Raw genomic sequence first — 19,616 nt, 5'->3', positions numbered from 1 at the left:
AAAAAAGACAATATTTGCTTTCGATTTTAATTACCTCATTTAAAAGTAGACATTAGGCTTTCATTACACATATGTATTATGTTCGTGTGATAAGTATTGGTGGAGTTATCAGTTCATGTTTGTAACGTATTTCAGGAAGATGGTCAAGGAGACAGAGATGGTTATTTTCTTTATTTGCCAAAAGCACAGCGTTTTGTTGTTATGAAGGCAGTCAAATAAAAGTAGACACTTAACAGTTTCGAATGATGTATTACATGTATGTGTATGATTATGAATGACGGAGTATTTTAAGTGGATTTCACGTTGCAGAGGAAAAAAGCACCAAAAACGCGCCTGCGAGCCTGTGGACCCCAGAGGGTTAAGGTCAGACTCTAAAATTACACCAAGATTTCTGACTTTATTTTGTGTCTTTAGACCCCTAGGGTCAAGGTGTGTGCTAACCTTGAGAGTTTCATCTTTATTTCCGAATACAATGACTTCGGTTTTGTCTTTAACTGGAGGAAGTTTTGACGCATCCAACTGTTAATTTCATCAATGCACTTACATAGTCAACGGGGCTGTAGTCATTAGGGGACAGGGCTAAGTATATCTGGGTGTCATCTGCAAAGCTGTGGTAAGCAATTTGGTTCTTTTTCATTATTTGACCAATTGGGAGCATATACAAATTAAAGAGAAGCGGTGCGAGAATTTAGCCCTGTGGGACTATGGATGTCCACTCAGATTTATGGTTACCTATGTTCACATAGTAACCTCTCCCTTTTAGGTATGATTTAACCAATTTTAGGACCATCCCAGAAAGCCCTACCCAGTTTTCCAGTCTATGTAAGAGTATGGTGTGAAAGTACTGTGTCAAAGGCAGCACTAAGATCTAGTAGCACCAGCACTGATATTTTACCTGAATCAGAGTTTACATGGTTTTGTCTAGGTTTCTCTTTTTTTAGGAGAGGCTTAACAACTGCCGGTTTTAGGGACGCTGGAAAAGTGCCTGTGAGCAGAGAGGTATTTACTATTTTTAATTACCTTTTTGAGAAAGGATGTATGTCAAGGCTGCAAGTTGATGCTTTAAGATGTTGTACTGTTTCTTCCAGGGTTTTTATTTCAATTATGTCAAATTCTGAGAAAATGACACATTTTTGAGGTTGTTGTTGTGAGGTCTGACTGACCACATTACAATATGAGGCTGTATTGATTGCCATTCTGATATTACTGATTTTCTCAGAGAAAAAGGTTACAAACTCATTGCATTTGTTGTCAGAGTATTTCACTAGGAACTTGATTTGGGGGGTTTGTTAGTCTCTCTACAGTAGCAAAAAGAGTGCGAGTGGTGTTTGTTTTTGTTTATAATGTTTGAGAAGATCTGTCTAGCTGTGCCTAGTTCTACATTGAAAGCACAAGGACTGTCCTTATAGATGCTATAAAGATGCTATAATGTACTTCAAGTCTTGTTTTCTGCCACATACGTTCAGCTTTTCTGCATGTTCTTTTCATGCTCTGTACCGCTGTTGTTTCTCCAAGGTGCTTTACGTCTGCCAGTGATCATCCTGACCTTTACTGGAGCTATACCATCATTAGCACCTTTAACTTTTAAGTTAAAATTTTCAAGGAGAGTCTGCTGATATGTTTGGCAACATTGATATAGCATTCATAAATACCCCACTGGTGTTTTAATTTATGAACCTTTTTTTGACATAGACAGATCTATCATCAGTGACAGGACAGATCAATAAATCAAAGTAAACACAGAAATGGTCAGATAGTGCTTCATCCTTGATAACACTGGATGGAATGTTTAGACCTTTGCTAATGAGCAGATCAAGAGTGTGTCCCCTATTGTGTGTAGGACCTTGCACGTACTGGGTCAGATCAAAAGTGTTTAAAACATTTAACAGTTCAATTGTAGTATTGTTTTCTGCATTGTCTATATGAATGTTGAAATCTCCAGCAATAACAAAATAATCAAATTCAGAGGGGATTGTTGATAAAAGTTCTGTGAATTCATTAACAAATGTTGGGGTGTATTTGGGAGGCCTATAAATAATTGTAAACAGAATGTGTGGTGTACCTTTTAGAGCAATACACAAATATTCAGAAGACTGGTAATCACCAAGTAACACTTGCTTGCATTGAAAGGCATCTTTGAATAAAGCAGCTATTCCTCCACCTCTTCTAACAGCTCTACAGACACTTATAAAAGTAAAGTTGGGTGGGGCTGATTCATTGAGGACTGTAGCGCTGCAGCTGTCATCTAACCAGGTTTCATTTAGAAACACGAAGTCCAGGTTGTTAGTGGTGATAAGATCATTAACTAAAAATGATTTGTTCTTTAATGAACGGATGTTCAGAAGTGCTAATTTAACAGTAACTGGTTTTGGCCCTGTATCCATCTCAGAAAGACGTCTAATAGGCAGTAGATTAGATAGAGTTGTCGTGCGGCTGGAGAGGGCCTTCGTCTTTCTATCATATATCGTCTTTCTATCATATTATCCTTTTCAACTGAATGTCCATCCAGGTGTTGGTGTGAACTCCTGTGGTCATTTAGGCCATTCAGGAGTGGACTGGCACACTCGGCTGATGAATGATGAAGGAAGAAAAAGATATTGTCTTTAAGCAACCTAGCACCTAGTTTGTTTGTGTGGATACCATCTGTGTTAAAAAGTTGCCTTTGACTCCAGAAGATATTAAAATTGTCAATGTAATTCAGTCCTCTCATGGTGCAGGTTTTTTGCAGCCATGAATTTAAACTTACTACCCGAGAAAACATATTTGTTCCTCTGGCTGGGAGAGGTCCACTAATGAATGATTGAACTTTCAGTCTTGCAAGTGTTTCAAAAAGTTTATTGAAATCCCTCTTGAGGAGCTCAGACTGCTCTTTCCAAATATCATTATTTCCCACATGTATGACAATCTGACTAAGAGACTTATGTTTCATTAGAATGTTGCAAAGTTCCTTGTTAACATCAGAAACCGTTGCCCGAGGAAAACAGCATGTACGGGTAGCCTTGCTTCCAATGTTTGATAATAGTCACCCACTATCAGCGTGCTTGGCTCGGCTGCTGAGTGGAGCACCGCTGCCTGTATGATTTTGAGCGTCTGTTAGCTCTGTTAGCTACTGGCTGATGTGATCTGTGTCTATTTACATTTGGGGATTCTTCACCCAAACTCACTAGTGCTTCTTATCTATTTTCAAGCTGCACAGGGTGTGGTGGAATACCAATATTAGCTACTCGAGTTGTACCCATATCAGGGGTAGATGATGCTAATGCAGCACCTTTGGGTCTCGCACCCTGTTTATGCCATCGGTTTGTGTCTTCAATTACTTTAGGTTTCTCTGAGCTCAGTATGACCTGTTTAAAAGCATTAGGTTCACAGCACTCACCAGCTTTATGTTGAGAGGGACAACGATGAAGCTCAGCTATATGTTCTGGCCGGGTCGGCAGCACCACAAATAACTTTGTTTCGAGAACTGCAATCTTTTGTAGAAGTCTGTGGCAGTTTGAGCAGCAGGTGGATTGAGATCCAGAAGAAGGCATTTTCTCTTCTGTTTGAGTGTGGGCAGCGGTGTTCTTCTGATTTAGGATTGTAAACTGCCGGCTATAGCAGACTGGTAGACCGCTATGAGAAATTCAAGTTGTTGAATATTCCAAATATCAATATAGTTTCAGGAATTTGTAGTTTTAGTGTGAGTGCCCAATTGTTTAGTTCGAGCACTGTGCTGATCTGCTGGTAGACAAAATCAAAAGATAAGTGAAAAAGGAAAAGCGCAAAGCACAGAACACAAGTCAAGTCACCTTTATTGTCACATCACCATAGCACATGTGCCATGGTGAGTGAAATTCTTGGGAGTGAGCTCCAGAAATTGCAGAACCATTCACATACAGTAGTTAAGAAACATAAATAGAACAATTTACAAACTGGTTAAAAAATGTGCAAAATGCTTAGTACCAGTTGAAGTGTGCAAATGCGGAAAATGTGGAAAAGATGCAATGTGCTCATACATAGTCAGTACACACAGTGTACTACTAGACATATTTACAATGCCCTACACATTATATACAGTATGAATATATATATGGGTAGTTGACAAATGACCAAGAAAAAGTACTTTTTTTGGAAAGCATAACTTTTTAACATACATATAAGTTACATATATTTGTAAGTTACATATATTTGTGGAGTATGAAAACTGCAGTTTCAGAAAATAGTACGGGTCACTCATTTTGTCAATGACTTCACATATTTTTTTCACTTTTCACTCAACAATACTGTAAATGTGTACTATGGTGTGACATTTAAAAAGTACTAAGAAATTATATTAAATAACATAAAATAAATACTTGAGACAGAATTGTTCACATTATGTTGGCTTTGTAGAAGCCAACATTCTGATTTCCGTTATAAGCTTATTATTATTATTATGTTGGCTTTGTAGATTTCCGTTATAAGCTGCTTCTTCTTCTTCTTCTTCTTCTTCTTCTTCTTCTTCTTCTTCTTCTTCTTCTTCTTCTTCTTCTTCTTCTTCTTCTTCTTCTTCTTCTTCTTCTTCTTCTTCTTCTTCTTCTTCAAAAATAAAAAAAAATGCGGCCCAGGGCGTTCGAGCCACATGCACCAAATTCGGATATGTCGTAGACCCTGGTCTAAAGTTTGTTGCTTCTATTTTTCTAAGAGATCGGAATTCTGGCATTCCCGGTACGGAAGCTCAAAGTGGCCTTTTTTCCCCATAGACTTCCATTATAAACTTTTGAGGTTTGTAACTTGGCAAGTTTTCGAGTGATTTACACCGTACTCAGACAGGTTCTTTAGGACCTTACTCCGGACGAAGTTTTTATTTCGGAGTTCCGACGGAATTTTCGGTTTTCCCGTAGTCGATGATCGAACATCCCATAGACTTGAATAGGGAATTCCGAAAAGTCCTCTAAGCTCTCACACACACAATACATCCAAAATTAAGAATTGCATGTAATGTTCTATGCAGTGTAATAAGTAGAATCCCATAATGACTGCAGTATTGATATGAAATGTCCAAACCCTCAGTAGCCACTTTTTGCCAAAAGTATTGGCACCCCACCGGGTATTCTGGTGTCACTCGACACCACATGACGTCACGTGTAGCCCCGCCCCCAAAACAAGCGAAATCAAAAATTTGCACAACATGGACATGTGACATATCAAAACACTCAGCACATTGAGGGGAACTGCCCCACGGGTATTCTGGTCATGTCACGTGACGTCACATGTAGCCCCGCCCACAAAACAAGCAAAATCAAAAATTTGCTCAACATGGACATGTGACATATCAAAACAATCAGCACAATGAGGGGAACTGCCCCATGGGTATTCTGGTCACGTCACGTGTAGCCCCGCCCCCAAAACAAGCGAAATTTAAAATTTGCACAACATGGACATGTGACATATCAAAACACTCAGCACAATGAGGGGAACTGCCCCACGGGTATTCTGGCCACGTCACGTGACGTCACGTGATGTCACATGTAGCCCCGCCCCAAAAACAAGAAAAATTAAAAATTTGCACAGCATGGACATGTGACGTATTAAAAAATTCAGCACAATGAGGGGAACTGCCCCACGGGTATTATGGTCACGTCACAAGACGTCACGTGATGTCACATGTAGCCCGCCCCAAAAACAAGCAAAATTAAAAATTTGCACAACATGGACATGTGACATATTAAAACACTCAGCACAATGAGGGGAACTGCCCCACTGGTATTCTGGTCACGTCAGGTGACGTTATGTGTAGCCCTGCCCCCAAAACAAGCGAAATCAAAAATTTGCACAATATGGACATGTGACATATCAAAACACTCAGCACATTGAGGGGAACTGCCCCACGGGTATTCTGGTCACGTCACGTGTCGCCCCGCCCCCAAAACAAGCATAAATTAAACATTTTGCACAACATGGACATGTGACATATCAAAACACTCAGCACAATGAATGGAACTGCCCTACGAGTATTCGGATCACGTCACATGCTCATGTCCACTCACCATCAAAAGTATTGGCACCCTAGCGGTCCAGTAGCTTTCACAATCTTTGTCCACTCGCCTCCAAAATGCCCCGGCCTTTGCGAATACTTGCACCGTCAAAGCCAACGTCAAAGTTTGTCACGACAAACTTTACAAATCTAGTTAAAACATTATTTTCTTAGTGTTATTTATTTTACATGAAAGTACTAATTAGAATCATTTTCACCATGAATAGATGAATGGTGTCACACCAAAGGACAAAAAAAACTTAACAACTTCAGTGGTCTTAAAACATAGTTCAATATTTAAACAATTCTGAGACAAATACTTACCATGTGCACTTCTCATGGCCTTCATAGGGGTCTTCAGTCACATGACCTTGAGTGGGGTCTTTCAATTAAATGTATTTGTAGATGATATTGCCCAAATTAAAATTAGGTTTTTGGATAACACCAACGGACATTTTTTTCTGTGACAAACTTTATGAAATTCCTACACTTTTAGAAATGTATGTATATGAAAAGTGATGGCCACTTAGTGAAATAGACACTTGCACAATTATGCCAGGAGTGCTCATTAAGATTTTTAAACATTATTTATAAAATGTAATTTTATGAAATAATGTTGTCTACCGTCACACCATAGGACAATTTTGAGATTTGGCTCAAAGTTCTAAAAAAACTAACAATAACTTGGGTATTAAAACAACAAATTCATATAAAACAAGAAAAGTTTAACTATTTACAGTATTCCAAATTATGAAAATGTGAAATAAATTGTTTTATCTTCTGTGACAGTGAAAAAGCCATGTCACGTCAACTACCCATATATATGTATATGTGTGTATGTGTATAATTTATCATATGTATGTATAAGTATAAATATAAATTATATATATAAGTATTATATACATGTAATGTAATATATATATATATATATATATATATATATATATATATATATATATATATATATATATATGTAACATGTAAGGTGCAACAGACTGTGCAGATAGAGAAATGTCCTGTGGTACCGATAGCTTATTGTCAGATAGATTGTTGTATTAAATTAAATGGTGTGTGTGTGTGTGTATAGTCCAGTGTTGAACTGTTGAAGTTTGAGTGCAGTGTGTAGCATACCATATTGTGGAAGTATGCTCTATGCTATGTTAGTTATGGCTGTTAATTAGTCTGATGGCCTGAGGGAAAAAACTATCCCTCAGTCGACTATTGCGGGATCGGATGCTGCAGAGACGTCTTCCTGAGGGCAGCAGAGAGAGCAGTCTGTGGGACGGGTGGCTGGAGTCATTAGTGATCCTCCGAGCTTTTCTTATACACCACCTGTTGTAGATGTCCTGGAGGGAGGGAAGCTCACCTCCAACAATGTGGCTGGTAGTTCGCACGACCCTTTTCAGGGTTTTACGTTTGCCAGCGGTGCTGTTTCCAAACCAGGCAGTGATGCAGCCCATCAGGATGCTCTCTATAGTGCAGGTGTAGAATGTTCTGAGGATGCTGGGGCTCATTCCAAACTTCCTCATCCGTGTCAGGAAGAATAGGCATTGGTGTGCCATCTTCAGCACTGCGTCGGTGTGTGAGGACAGGTGAGATCCTCACTGATGTTAACACCCAGAAACCTAAAGCTGCTCACATGCTCCACAGGTGTCTTGTCAATGGTGATGGGTGTGAGTTCTCTGCTCTGTCTCCTACCACCAGCTCCTTGGTCTTGTCAATGTTTAGTGAGAGGTGGTTCTTCTGACACCATTTAGTCAGGGTGCTCACCTCTTCTCTGTAGGCCATCTCATCGTTGTCGGTGATCAGGCCTATCACCGTTGTATCATCAGCGAATTTGACGATGACGTTGGAGCTGTCTGTGGCTGTACAGTTGTGTGTATACAGGGAATACAGGAGTGGGCTGAGGACACAGCCCTGAGGAGCACCGGTGTTGATCAGCGGGGATTAAGTATTGCTGCCCATTCTCACCACCTAACTTCTGCCTGTCAGGAAGTCCAGAATCCAGTTGCACAGAGATCTGTTTAGTCCCAGAGTCTGGAGCTTCGCAACAAGTGTGGCAGGCACGATTGTGTTAAATGCTGAGGTGTAGTCCACAAACAGCATTCTCACATTCTCACAAGTAAAAGCGTCTAAACAGTAGCAGGAAGCAGAAAATGGGTACTGCTGTGTACATGGCTTTATATTGGAAAAGTGTGTATTAGGTGTAGTTCAGTCTAGTCCATAAGGTTGAGTGTGTGTTTGTGTATTGTGCTCGGTAAAGTTCAGTTCAGTTATTGAGGAGTCTGATAGCTTGTGGAAAGAAACTGTTACAGAGTCTGGTCGTGAGGGCCCGAATGCTTCAGTACCTTTTTTCGAGATGGCAGAAGGGTGAAGAGTGCGTGTTAGGCGTGTGTTGGGTTATTGACAATGCTGTTGGCGTTGCAGCGTGTTGTGTAAATGTCTGTGATCAAGGGAAGAGAGACTCCAATTATCCTCACTGTAGGGTCTTGCAATTCGAGATGGTGTGATTTAAAAACCAGACAGTGATGCAGCTGCTCAGGATGCTCTCAGTGGTCTCTCTGTAAAAATGTAGGGTGAATGGGATGAGGGACATGGGCTTTCCTCTGTCTTTGTAAGAAGAAGAGACGCAGCTGGGCTTTCTTGGTGATGGAGCTGGTGTTGAATGACCAGGTGAGGTTATCCGTTGGATGAAAACTAAGAAATGCTCAGTGTGGTGGTGCTGGAGATGCTGTTCACCATCTGGACTGACAGGTCTACCAGTCAGGAAGTCCGGGATACAGCTGCGGAGGGAGGTATTCTCAATCAGGTGCTGGGGGATGATTGGGTTGAATGCTGAACTAAAGACTATGAACACCATTCGTTCATAAGTACATTGTCCAGGTGGGTGAGGGCTAAATGAAGAGCCGTAGCAATGGCATTGTCTGTGGAGCAGTTTGGGTTCAGTGTTTCCAGTTAGGGTGGTAACTGTGTTTTGATTAGGGTTGCAAAATTCCGGGAATTTTCAAGGCTGGAAACTTTCCATGGGAATTAACGGGAATATATGGGAATTAACAGGAATATATGGGAATAAACTGGGAATTAAAAAAAAAAAAATGCAGAGTGGCCTATAACAAGGAACTTAAATGTAGTTAAAAAAACTTGCAGCATAATTTTGTTTAAAACAACAAGATTTAATGCAATTAAAGTTGAATTTGTACCCTGCATTCCTTGGTCACTTGCACACAGCACACTGCTTACTGGAGGGCCATTGAGGCCACACTGCCTGCATGTACTTGCATTCTTCCTTAACATGCATAGTAACACTTTATTTTAGGGTCATTTAACTAGTTACTTATTAGCATGAATATTATTAGCAAATTGGCTATTTATTAGTACTTTATTAGGCACATATTAATGCCTTGTTCTGCATTACCTTATTCTACATTCTTGATTGTACCCAATACCAAAATATAATAACTACCTTACTAATTCTTAATAAGCAGTAAATTAGGAATGTTACCACATTAATGACCCCTCACACACTCACTCCACCTAAAACAAACAGTTAAATTACAATTAAATCAGTCAAGGTGTCATTTTTAAAATTTGTATTACCTTGCTTGAATGTCTGCTTATGACCAAACAAAACATTTATGTTTGCATATGATATAGTTTATATTAATTTCCTATATTTCCAAATAATTCCCATAAATTCCTGTAAATTCCTCTAAAGTTTCCAATTTTTGAAAGCCAATGTTGACATTTGAAATCACCAAAACAAACACGCCCCTAACCCAAATGGGTCCCACCCCTGTATTGATAGCTCCGCCCACACATACATATGTAACTCAGGCAACTAATGGAAAGAAATGTCTTTATCATAGCTGAAGGGAAGAACAATACGATTGCAGATAAACAAACAAGCAAAAATGACACACAAGCATAATCATGCAAAGGATGGCATATGTTAGTTCTGTGAAACAAAGCAAAACCAATGTTACTCGCCTATCGAGAAGGAAAAAAGCAACCTCTGCATCTTAAGTAAAGTTTCCAGAGTCAATAACTCCTGAGCTAAACGCTGTTACTTCACAAAACGCGGTTGTAGCTGCCTTTCTACATTACTACGATAGAAAAGAGGTATTATTTGTGTAGTACCAGCATTTAGCTCAGGAGTTATTGACTCAGGAACCTCCAATCTGTGAATCCCGCTCCATCAGTTCTCTCCAGTGCTGGAATGCTGATCCTATATTAACACGGGTCCTACTTCTTGCCTTATTGTAAGCCTTTCTTCACTTTCTTCCTTTGTTTTTATCCTCCATGTCGGTGCTAAAACCGCTTTCTGCTAATGTCACACATGTGCACCCAACACACTCTCTGCCGCATATAGACAAGCCCCGCCCCTTTCTGCTCATTGGCTACTTGTCGTGAGGCGTCACTATCACAGGCAGGTGAAGCTGCTGAGGGAAAGCCAGGAAAACATTTTTGAACAAAATGCCTAACTTGAAAATATCTAAAGAGGTGGCTCGCAGGTAGCCCATACAATGATGACAAATTAGCAAAACTGTTAAAAAAGCCCTCTGTGGAAAAGTCAAGAAAACAGTGTATACCTTTGCTATACCACACTAAGAAAAAGGAATCCAGACATGAAGGGGGGAAAAGATGATTGCTACATAACGGACCTAAAGGAGAAGCAGTTACGAACTTGAATTTTTTTCTAAATTGATACCATTTTTTTAAAGTATTAAATACAACAGAATTTTTAACATACAAAGAAGTTTTAATTGGAAGAGGAGTATATAAGAGCAGATATAAAGGATGAGGAAAAACATGACTGGGCTTCTAACTTATACCATGCTAAATGAGGTGACTCAACCCAGCACCGTATCTTATGAATGTGTGCTGCCCAGTAATAAAACTGAAAATTTGGTAGTGCCATTCCACCGCTAGACTAACATCTCTGGAGTAATGACTTACGCACCCTGTGACATCCCCCAGACCAAATGAAAGCATTAATCATTTTATCTACTGAGTCAAAGAAATGTTTAGGTAAGAACAACAGGATTTTTAGAAATAAAAAAAGAAATTTAGGCAGAACATTCATTTTTATAGCATTAATCTTCCCAATCAGAGACAAAGGCAGATTGTTCCATCTATGAAGGTCAGACTTTTTTTTAGTTAAGAGTGGAGTAATGTTTGCAGAAAAAAGACTGTGTCACATTAATACCAAGGTAACTAAATCCAGTGGGACTGATTTTGAAGGGCATGTCCAGATGCTTAAGTTGCAAAGCAGTTGTGTTAATTCACATAACATTCACTCTTCTGAAAATTTAATTTATATCCTGAAAAGGAGCTGAACGTATCAAGAGTGGACAAGATACAGGGTCAGACACAGAGCAACAAATCATCTGCATACAATGTGTTCGATGCTGTTCCTAGTGACGCCTTTAAATGAAGTAGAGGATCGTAATGAAATGGCCAATGGTTCAATGGCCAAGACAAATAAAGATGTAGAGTGAGGGCAGTCCTGATGTGTCCCACATTTCAATGGGAAATACACTGAGCGCACATTGTGTTTGAATGCTGGCTTGAGGTGATGCATAAAGTAATTTCACCCAACTAATAAATTTATTACCAAAACCAATTTTTTTTTAATACAGCGAATAAATATTCCCACTCTACCCTATCAAATGTTTTTTCGGCATCCATTGAAATCACAATCTCAGGTACCGTCTCAGAATGTACTGTATGAATAATATTTAAGAGTGCGAGTATTAAAAAATAAATGACGTCCCTTAATAAAACTGTTTTGCTCCTCAGAAATAATGCTGGGCAACACGCTCTCTAACATCATGACTTTAACATCAGCATTTAACAAAGATAGAGGCCTATAGGAACCACACAAATTTGGATCTTTTGTCACTCTTCAAAAGAAGAGCTATCGAAGCTTGGGTCATAGTAGTTGGGAGCAAACCATTTTCCAAGGATTCATTAAACATTGATAAATGTAGAGGTGCTAATTTATTAACAAATTTTTTTAAGAACTCAATAGGATACCCATCAGGTCCCGGGGCTTTATTGGACTGCATCGCTTTAATCGAGAATTTTCTTTCTTCAAGGGAGAGTGGGGCATCCAGTTCTTGTACATGGTCAGAATCAATGGTAGGGTTTTCAAGGTTGTCTAAAACTGATTCATAAGAGCAGTATCGGCTGAAATTCAGATTTATACAAAGAGGTATAAAACGATTTGAACGTGGCATTAATTTCTACCGGGTCTGTAACAATTACATTAACATTATTATTGATTTCAGGTAGCAAACGTGAGGCAGATTGACGTTTCAATTGGTGAGCCAATAGTCGATTCGCTTTATCCCCATGTTCATAGTAAGTGCCGCTTGTCTGCAATAACAATTGCTCCACTTCCCTATTGGAGATAAGATCAAATTCTGTCTTAATGTTAAGCCGTTTCTTAAACCGTTTTGGGGAGTGATTGAATGCACACTCGGTCAAGGATACCAATGGCAGAAGTGAGTTCTGGCCTAATGTTTTTTATTATAATGAGAAGAGTATGAAATAATCGACCCCCTTTGGAAAGCCTGCAGTGACTCCCAAAGTAAAGACGATGATGTAACTTCGTTCTGATTAAAAAGGAGAAACTCATCAATAGAATTAGCCAGAAATTCACTGATCTCTGTGTGGACAGCTGAATATCCAGAAATAGTGGTGCATGATCTGATATTAAAATACTTGAGTAATCAACGGCAGCAACAGATGAGTTCAAGCTGTTATCTATGAAGAAATAATCTATTCTTGAGTATGACTGGTGAACATGAGAGAAAAAGGAGAATTTTTTAATTAAAGGATTACGAACTCTCCAAGGGTCAACCAGCCTGGTTCGTAAAGTCAGAAAAAGCTTTTGACATAGCTGACTGAGATATTGGTCGTGAACTAGATCTATCTAGCACTGGGTCAAGTACACAATTCAAATCACCTCCAAAAATCAACAAATGAGAATTTAAATGAGGTATATTACTAAGTAATCTGTTGGTGAATTCAACATCAAAGTTAGGTGCATAGACATTTACCAGCAGCACCTTTGTTTGCATTAACATGCCTACAACCATAAGGTATCTGCCAATATTTTTACTGATCAAAATAGCAACTCCTCTTGATTTAGAGTTAAAGTTAGAATGAAAGACATGCCCTATCCATGAAGCCTGCAGCCTATAATGATTTTTAGATTTGAGATGGGTTTCTTGCAAAAACACTGTCGGAATTAAGGCATTTCAAATGTCTAAAAACTTTACCACGTTTAGATGGGCTACTCATGCCACGTATATTCCAGCTAGTGAAACGAACATGGGCCTACACCAAGATTGCCAGAATTTAACTTAACAGTACACAATTAAGTACACATGAATTGTACCACATGGCCAGGACCCACCCCCACCTCCACCCCCTACCCAATACACACATACGCAGACCCATGAATATATACACACCCTGGAAAAAAGGAATAGAAGGAAAAGAAAAAAGTCTCCAAAAGGGAGACAACTATACAAAAACGAGAGAAAAAACATTGATGCCACGGGATTGTGAGAATAGCCTGAGACTAATGTAAACTTAATGTAAACCCCATTATATAAACAGGAAGTAAACACACAGATATTACCGTATTACTGCAGAATAAAACGCTACCCAATGTTTATCGTTTTTATATACTTCTTGGCCTCTTCTGCAGAAACAAAGTCTTTTTCCACACCCTTATACGTGATCTGCAGACGAGCCGGAAAGAAAAGACCATAACGTACCCCTTCCAGGCCTAACCTCATTAAAGGCGGCTCGATCCAGGGCCACCTTGGCCCTGTGGTCGGGGAAAACGGACATTTTTGTGGCTTAAAAAAGGTTTTAACAAAATATCCTAGGGGTAAATATATCAAAAAGATAATCTAAATTGCGATATAAAATAACAATTACCATAAACTTTGCAGTAGTCTCAAATCACACGTCTTACTCCTTTGGCTGCTCAACAGCACCCCGTCCCCTTTTCTGAAGGATAGGCTTCTAGTCTTCAGCAGAGCACGCACTTTAGCAGCCACCCACGGCTTCTGGTTGGGGCGTTTGGTGATGGTCTTGGAGTCGGTCACATTACCAATGCATTTGCTAATGTAGCTGGTCACTGATGCGGTGTATTCCTGAATTCCTGTGGGCAAGAAACGAGGTGAGCCCATCAAGCTGAATGGCAGCATCCGGAACTCACTGAGCAACATCTCCATGAAAACAAAGATGCAGCATGTTTCTCACCATGTAGTGTGTTCGAGTCAGATGTAGTCTAGTTTATTGTCAGGGGTGCAAACATTTGAATGTAGAAAGTAGAACTCGCCTGCTTACCGCGCTTCCGCTGCCTCGAGCACCACTTTCAGCATCACCTCTCCTGGTCACCAGCATGAGGCGATGCTGAGGCCTGGTCTCCTCATGAAGCCTTTCCAACACATCATCGTGCAGGTTGGTTTTATTTTCTGGTGGTCATATACATGAACATCGCTGTCTCTGGTGTCCATGGTACTGAGAAATAGTCTGCTAAAAGCGTAAAAAAACCACCATATTGGATTCTGAGTGGCTTCTGGCTGCTACTGCTTCGCCATCATCTTGGAACACTTCTCCTCCATTCCTCAGGCTTCTTCTCACTCTTTAAAATCCTGTTGACTCCACTGCTGTCTCTCTGAGACTCTTCCACACCTCCACAGGCATGTCATCTGGACCAACAGCCTTTCCACTCTTTGCTATTTCCTTCTCTACAATATTCACCTCTTACTCATGTCCTCATTCATCAGCTTCTCAAAATTCTCTGCACACATTCCTCACCTGTTAGCACTTTTACATCGCTCTGTCTCACTAATCTGCGCAAGTCCTTCTCGCCTTCCCTTGTGTCTAACCTGGTAAACAACTCATCGTATGCTTCTCTGTTTGGCTACTCTGTGCTGCAATTCCTTGTAGTCATGTCCTTCAGTTCTTTCTATGTGCCACTTCTTTTTAGTTAGCCACTTCCACTGAATGCTGTTTTGTACTTCCTCGTTCCACCATGTTTCCTTATTTTCTTTTCTCCTACCAGATGACACACCTAGCACCCTCCTACCTGTTTCCCTGATCACTTTTGCTGTAGATTCCCAGTCATCTGGAAGCTCTTCCTGACCATCCAAAGTCTGTCTCAGCTTCAGCTTGAATTCCTCACAACATTTTCAACTTCCACCATTTGGCCTTCTTTTCTAGCTTTCCTCACCAACATGCCTATTGAAGTCTTCTCCAAACTGCACTTTCCCATCTGGGGATATTCATCACCTCATAAAACACACTCCAGAATCTCTCCCTCTTTTTTACTCTCAGCCTACTTGTGGAGCATAACCACTGATGACCTTCAACATCACCCCTTCAATTTCTAACTATAAATTGATTACCCTGTCTGACATACTTTTTACCTCTAAAACATTCTTCACAAACTCATTCTTCATGATCACTCCTGCCCCATTTCTCTTTTGATCCACACCATAATGAAACAGATGTATGCCCCTCCAATACTATATGCTTTGCTCCCCTCCCACCTGTTCTCCTGCATATACAATATATCTACCTTAATTCTCTCCAACATGTCCGCCAGCACATCTATTGTATTGTACTAGTGTCATTGTACCAACGTTAAGAGTCCCTATTCTTCTCTTTGCTTATGAACTTTTCTCCATCTTCGACCAACAGTAGCCCAATTTCTGCCGCAAGCTGTAGGTCGACAGTGCCAGTGGCGGTCGTTGTTAACCCTTGCTTCGACCGAACCGTTATTGAATTAACAATGACTATTCACATGTTTAAGTTTTGCATGTTTTATGCCAGATGCCCTTCCTAACGTAACCCTCTCTAATTATCTGGGCTTGACAAAGGCACAGAAATCGCTTGCTTGCATCCCCTGTGGTAAACAAAAAAGATAATTAAAATTAATTAAATTTGTTTAAAAATGTTGTGCATTGCCACAACCTGCTAAATACTCCTTAGCATTTGGTAAACTAGCTTAAACATATTCAGTCAGTAATTCAGTAAAAATTAAGTCTGTCCTATTACCATGGTCCAGAAGCAATTGAAAATAACTTATTTTGAAAATATAGTTAGACCAACATGGCAAATGTTGGTATAGCTGCTCTATTTGGTAATGTAATCCCTTAAAGGATTTTAAGCAAGAAACACAGGCCTGGTTTCAGAGAGCGGGCAGGTCATAATTCAGTTACTTCCCAGGTTGTAGATCTATAGATAGAGCTTCCGGGATTCCCTCCACCACAATGGGCTCTACAGTTATAAAGCAACAAGCATCTGTTCCATTTAGCATGAGCCGAAGTCAAAGCACAGAGCAGGAGTCATGTGACTTTAGGCGAATGATGCAAACGGCCTCTGCAGTGAGACGCAATTACTGATAGGACCATGACAGATGAGAACTTTTGATTATCGTTTTCACCATGAATGCCATAATATTGAGTAATCATACATCCCTCACAGCACAATACTTGCATCAGTGTATATGTATAGCGCTGACAACATATACACTTGATTTCAATGCTCTTGCGAAATCTAAAAAAAAATAATTTCTCTCATTAGATGGCAGCCTGAATTATTGACATTAGTGAAATGACTTGTAGTTTAAATAGGCATACTAAAATATTTTATTTTGACAATAAATTTTCTATGTTGTGAACTTTGTGCACTTCAGTCTTTAATGAGTTAAATTCTAAAGGAGTGTGATATGGAGCTCTGATTTCAGTGTACAGTAGAAAATATGCCAACTTGATTGTTTTACAATGCAACAATGTTGTTTTGCAGTTTCAAAATGACATTTGAATGTTTAGAAAATGCCTATTGTATAATGCATTGATGATGTTGCAATGCAGTTTCAAACTACAACACAAGCATGTTTAAATGTAGGTCTTGTGGTATAAAGATACAACATTTGGGCTCCTATATTGTTTTTGTGTCATCAACTCGTATTGCAAGCCACATCTCTCCAGCTTCTCATTTGGGATGCTTTTCATGTACTGGCCCCCATGGAAAACTAATTGAATAGCCCTGGCCTAAGAGGATGGCTGCTGTAATCAAAAAACAAAGGGAATACCGGCATAGTATTAATAAATGATTAAATCTTCAGTTTATGGTTTAGTTGTGAGCGTTTTATCTTATATTTTGCATACTAGATTAAAACCCATATTCCATAATGCGCTGTAGTACTTTTTGCAAAATTATTTTCAGTTTATTACTTTTACCAAGTTTAGAGTTTTGTACTTCTTGATATAACTTTTTTATGGTTTGGTCAAACCTGTTTGATCATTAAAAACAAATATATAAAGTCATTACAACAGCTATACCTTTTTATAACTTCATAAGCAAATTCAAAGTCAAAAGCTTTTTAGCATCTAGGCTAAGAAGAATAGAATCATTCTCTTGCCTGTTAATAGGATTTTTAATATGGATTGCACTTTCTTTCTTTTTATAAACCCAGTCATCAATTGGAAGCATTATAACTGCCTTTATCCTTTTAATCAATATAGAAAATGCAATGATTTTGAATAATGATTGTGTAGCTCATTTAGTCATTGTCTTTATTGTTGTTTTTATACCCTCTTTAGTGTTTTCTGTTTTGTGGGTGAGCTAAAAGATGGTGAAGCCAGATATTCACACTCTGGCCCACCACCTGAAACAGGAGAGGCTATATGTGGCTTCAGAGAAACAGCTTATCCAGCGGCTCAACTGTGAAGTACTAAAGACTGCCGAAAGGCTCTACCGTGCAGCCTGGATAGCCAAACAACAGAGGATTAACCTTGATCGCCTCATCCTCACCAGGTAACTTCACTAACTGGAAAACTCCTGTGTATTGCATTGTTGAGTTACTGTAAAATGCAAAATGAATTCTTATTGTTTTTTATTCACAAGATGGTTATCACAATATATGATGCAGATATATTTATACAAATATCCTGCACTGTAACCAATTTTATACACTGTAAAATTTGCTAAAAAAAATTCTCGTAACAATTTGCGCTAAACAATTTTTTTAGGTAAAATTTACTGCCGGAAATTGATTTAAGTATCAATTACCTAGCAAAATCAATTAAAATCTACTTAATCCATGAAATGTTTGTTAAATTAATTAAATGTTACTTAATTATTTTTTACTTTAGAAGTTAAATCTATTTGAATTATTTAGGTAAAGTCAAAGTGTGTAGCATTGCTGTACTAGAAATATTTAATAAATCTTATTTACTTTTTTAGGGTAGATTGCATTTGCTGTTTTTTATTTTCTTTTGTTGTAATAAGTAAACATTATTAATAATAATGATATTGCCAAATAAATGTAATCGCTTTGTCTATGCTTTCAACACAAATCACAGTGGTTAAATAGAATAAAATTTTTTATTTTTCCCCAATGGTATCAAAACATTTTGCATAAAACAGCTTTATTAAAGATGTTAAACGCTCTAGATAAAAGTACCTGAAAACTGCCAAAAAATTACTTCCCACCACTATTTGCCTTGATTTAAAGTAAATTCAAAACACACAGTACAATCACATCAATGTTTCTATGGTCTATCTTGGTGTTAAAAGCTTGTGATAAAAGACCGTAAGACCAGGTGGTTATAAGGTATAAAACTTTAAACCTACTAAAGATCAATTTAGTACAAATGGCAAAAGTACAAATTATGTGCCATTGTAGCAAGTGAGGGAAAATAATTCAAAACAGAACAACCAAAAATAAGTTCTTTATGCAGAGGGTTCACAAAAACATGCAGGATGGAACACTGATTTGGGGTGCTGTAATGGCATCCAATAATGCAGCAGAACTTGCCATTGCAAACACACTTTAAGACAGCAGCTTGGACTTCTAATGTTTGAACTTTATAGGACAACTTAATCCCATCCAGTTCTAGAAAATTTTTTTGAAACACCTCAAAAGTATAGTGCAGGGCTTTAGGGTATGCAAGGTTGAGGGCATAAATCAACTCCATAAGCAGTGCACAAGCTTTAGCCACATTGTGACATCCTGGTAGGATCTCCCGGCCTTCGTGAAACAGCAATCCTCAGATCCATAATGTGGGAAAAAATGTTGTGTCCAATGGCGCATGCGCAATGCGCAGATTTGAATGCACTAAAGTTTTTTATTAAAATTTACTTGGTATTTTAGGGACTATGTGCAGTGACTATAAAACAGTTAAATAATACGAGAAAATATCTAATAAATCTTACTAGTCCCACACAGTTCATTCTGTACATGAATTTAATTGTGTATTTATTTACAATTTTACTTAGGAAAATGTAGTATTCAATAAATGTTATTACTATGTAGAAATGATTAGGGTTAATCTAATACATTTTACTACACCAAAAGGTTAGTTTTTTCAGTGTACTGTAGTCTACTATTTTATGGTATGTTATGGTATTTATATTAAATACTGAATTACATTACAGTATTCTTGATTTCACAGTAGACTACTGGCAGCAGAGTTGCCAGTACATTACTGTTTTTTTCAGCAGTATTAATGGTATAATACTATGTACTAATACATAGTGTAGTGCTGTATTTTATTGAAATTACAGTACACTAGTTGTAGGGCAG

At 38.6% G+C, this 19,616-nt stretch overlaps 1 protein-coding gene across 8 annotated transcripts in view; it reads left to right on the top strand.

Moving 5' to 3' along the window:
* gapvd1 (GTPase activating protein and VPS9 domains 1) overlaps window positions 1-19,616 on the top strand; it is a 114,288-nt gene that overhangs the window by 14,352 nt on the left and 80,320 nt on the right. For 7 of the 8 annotated variants that reach the window (XM_047799733.1, XM_047799732.1, XM_027171031.2 and 4 more), the window contains exon 2: window positions 17,632-17,845. In XM_047799733.1, the coding sequence (XP_047655689.1) occupies window positions 17,661-17,845 (185 nt within the window). In that variant the 5' untranslated portion in view covers window positions 17,632-17,660. The remainder of the gene's footprint in view (window positions 1-17,631; window positions 17,846-19,616) is intronic. The other variant, XM_047799731.1, reaches the window with a different exon arrangement.

Source organism: Tachysurus fulvidraco, chromosome 14 (genome assembly GCF_022655615.1).
Source record: "Tachysurus fulvidraco isolate hzauxx_2018 chromosome 14, HZAU_PFXX_2.0, whole genome shotgun sequence".
NCBI lineage: Eukaryota > Metazoa > Chordata > Actinopteri > Siluriformes > Bagridae > Tachysurus > Tachysurus fulvidraco.
This window is presented reverse-complemented; position numbering and strand designations above follow the sequence as displayed.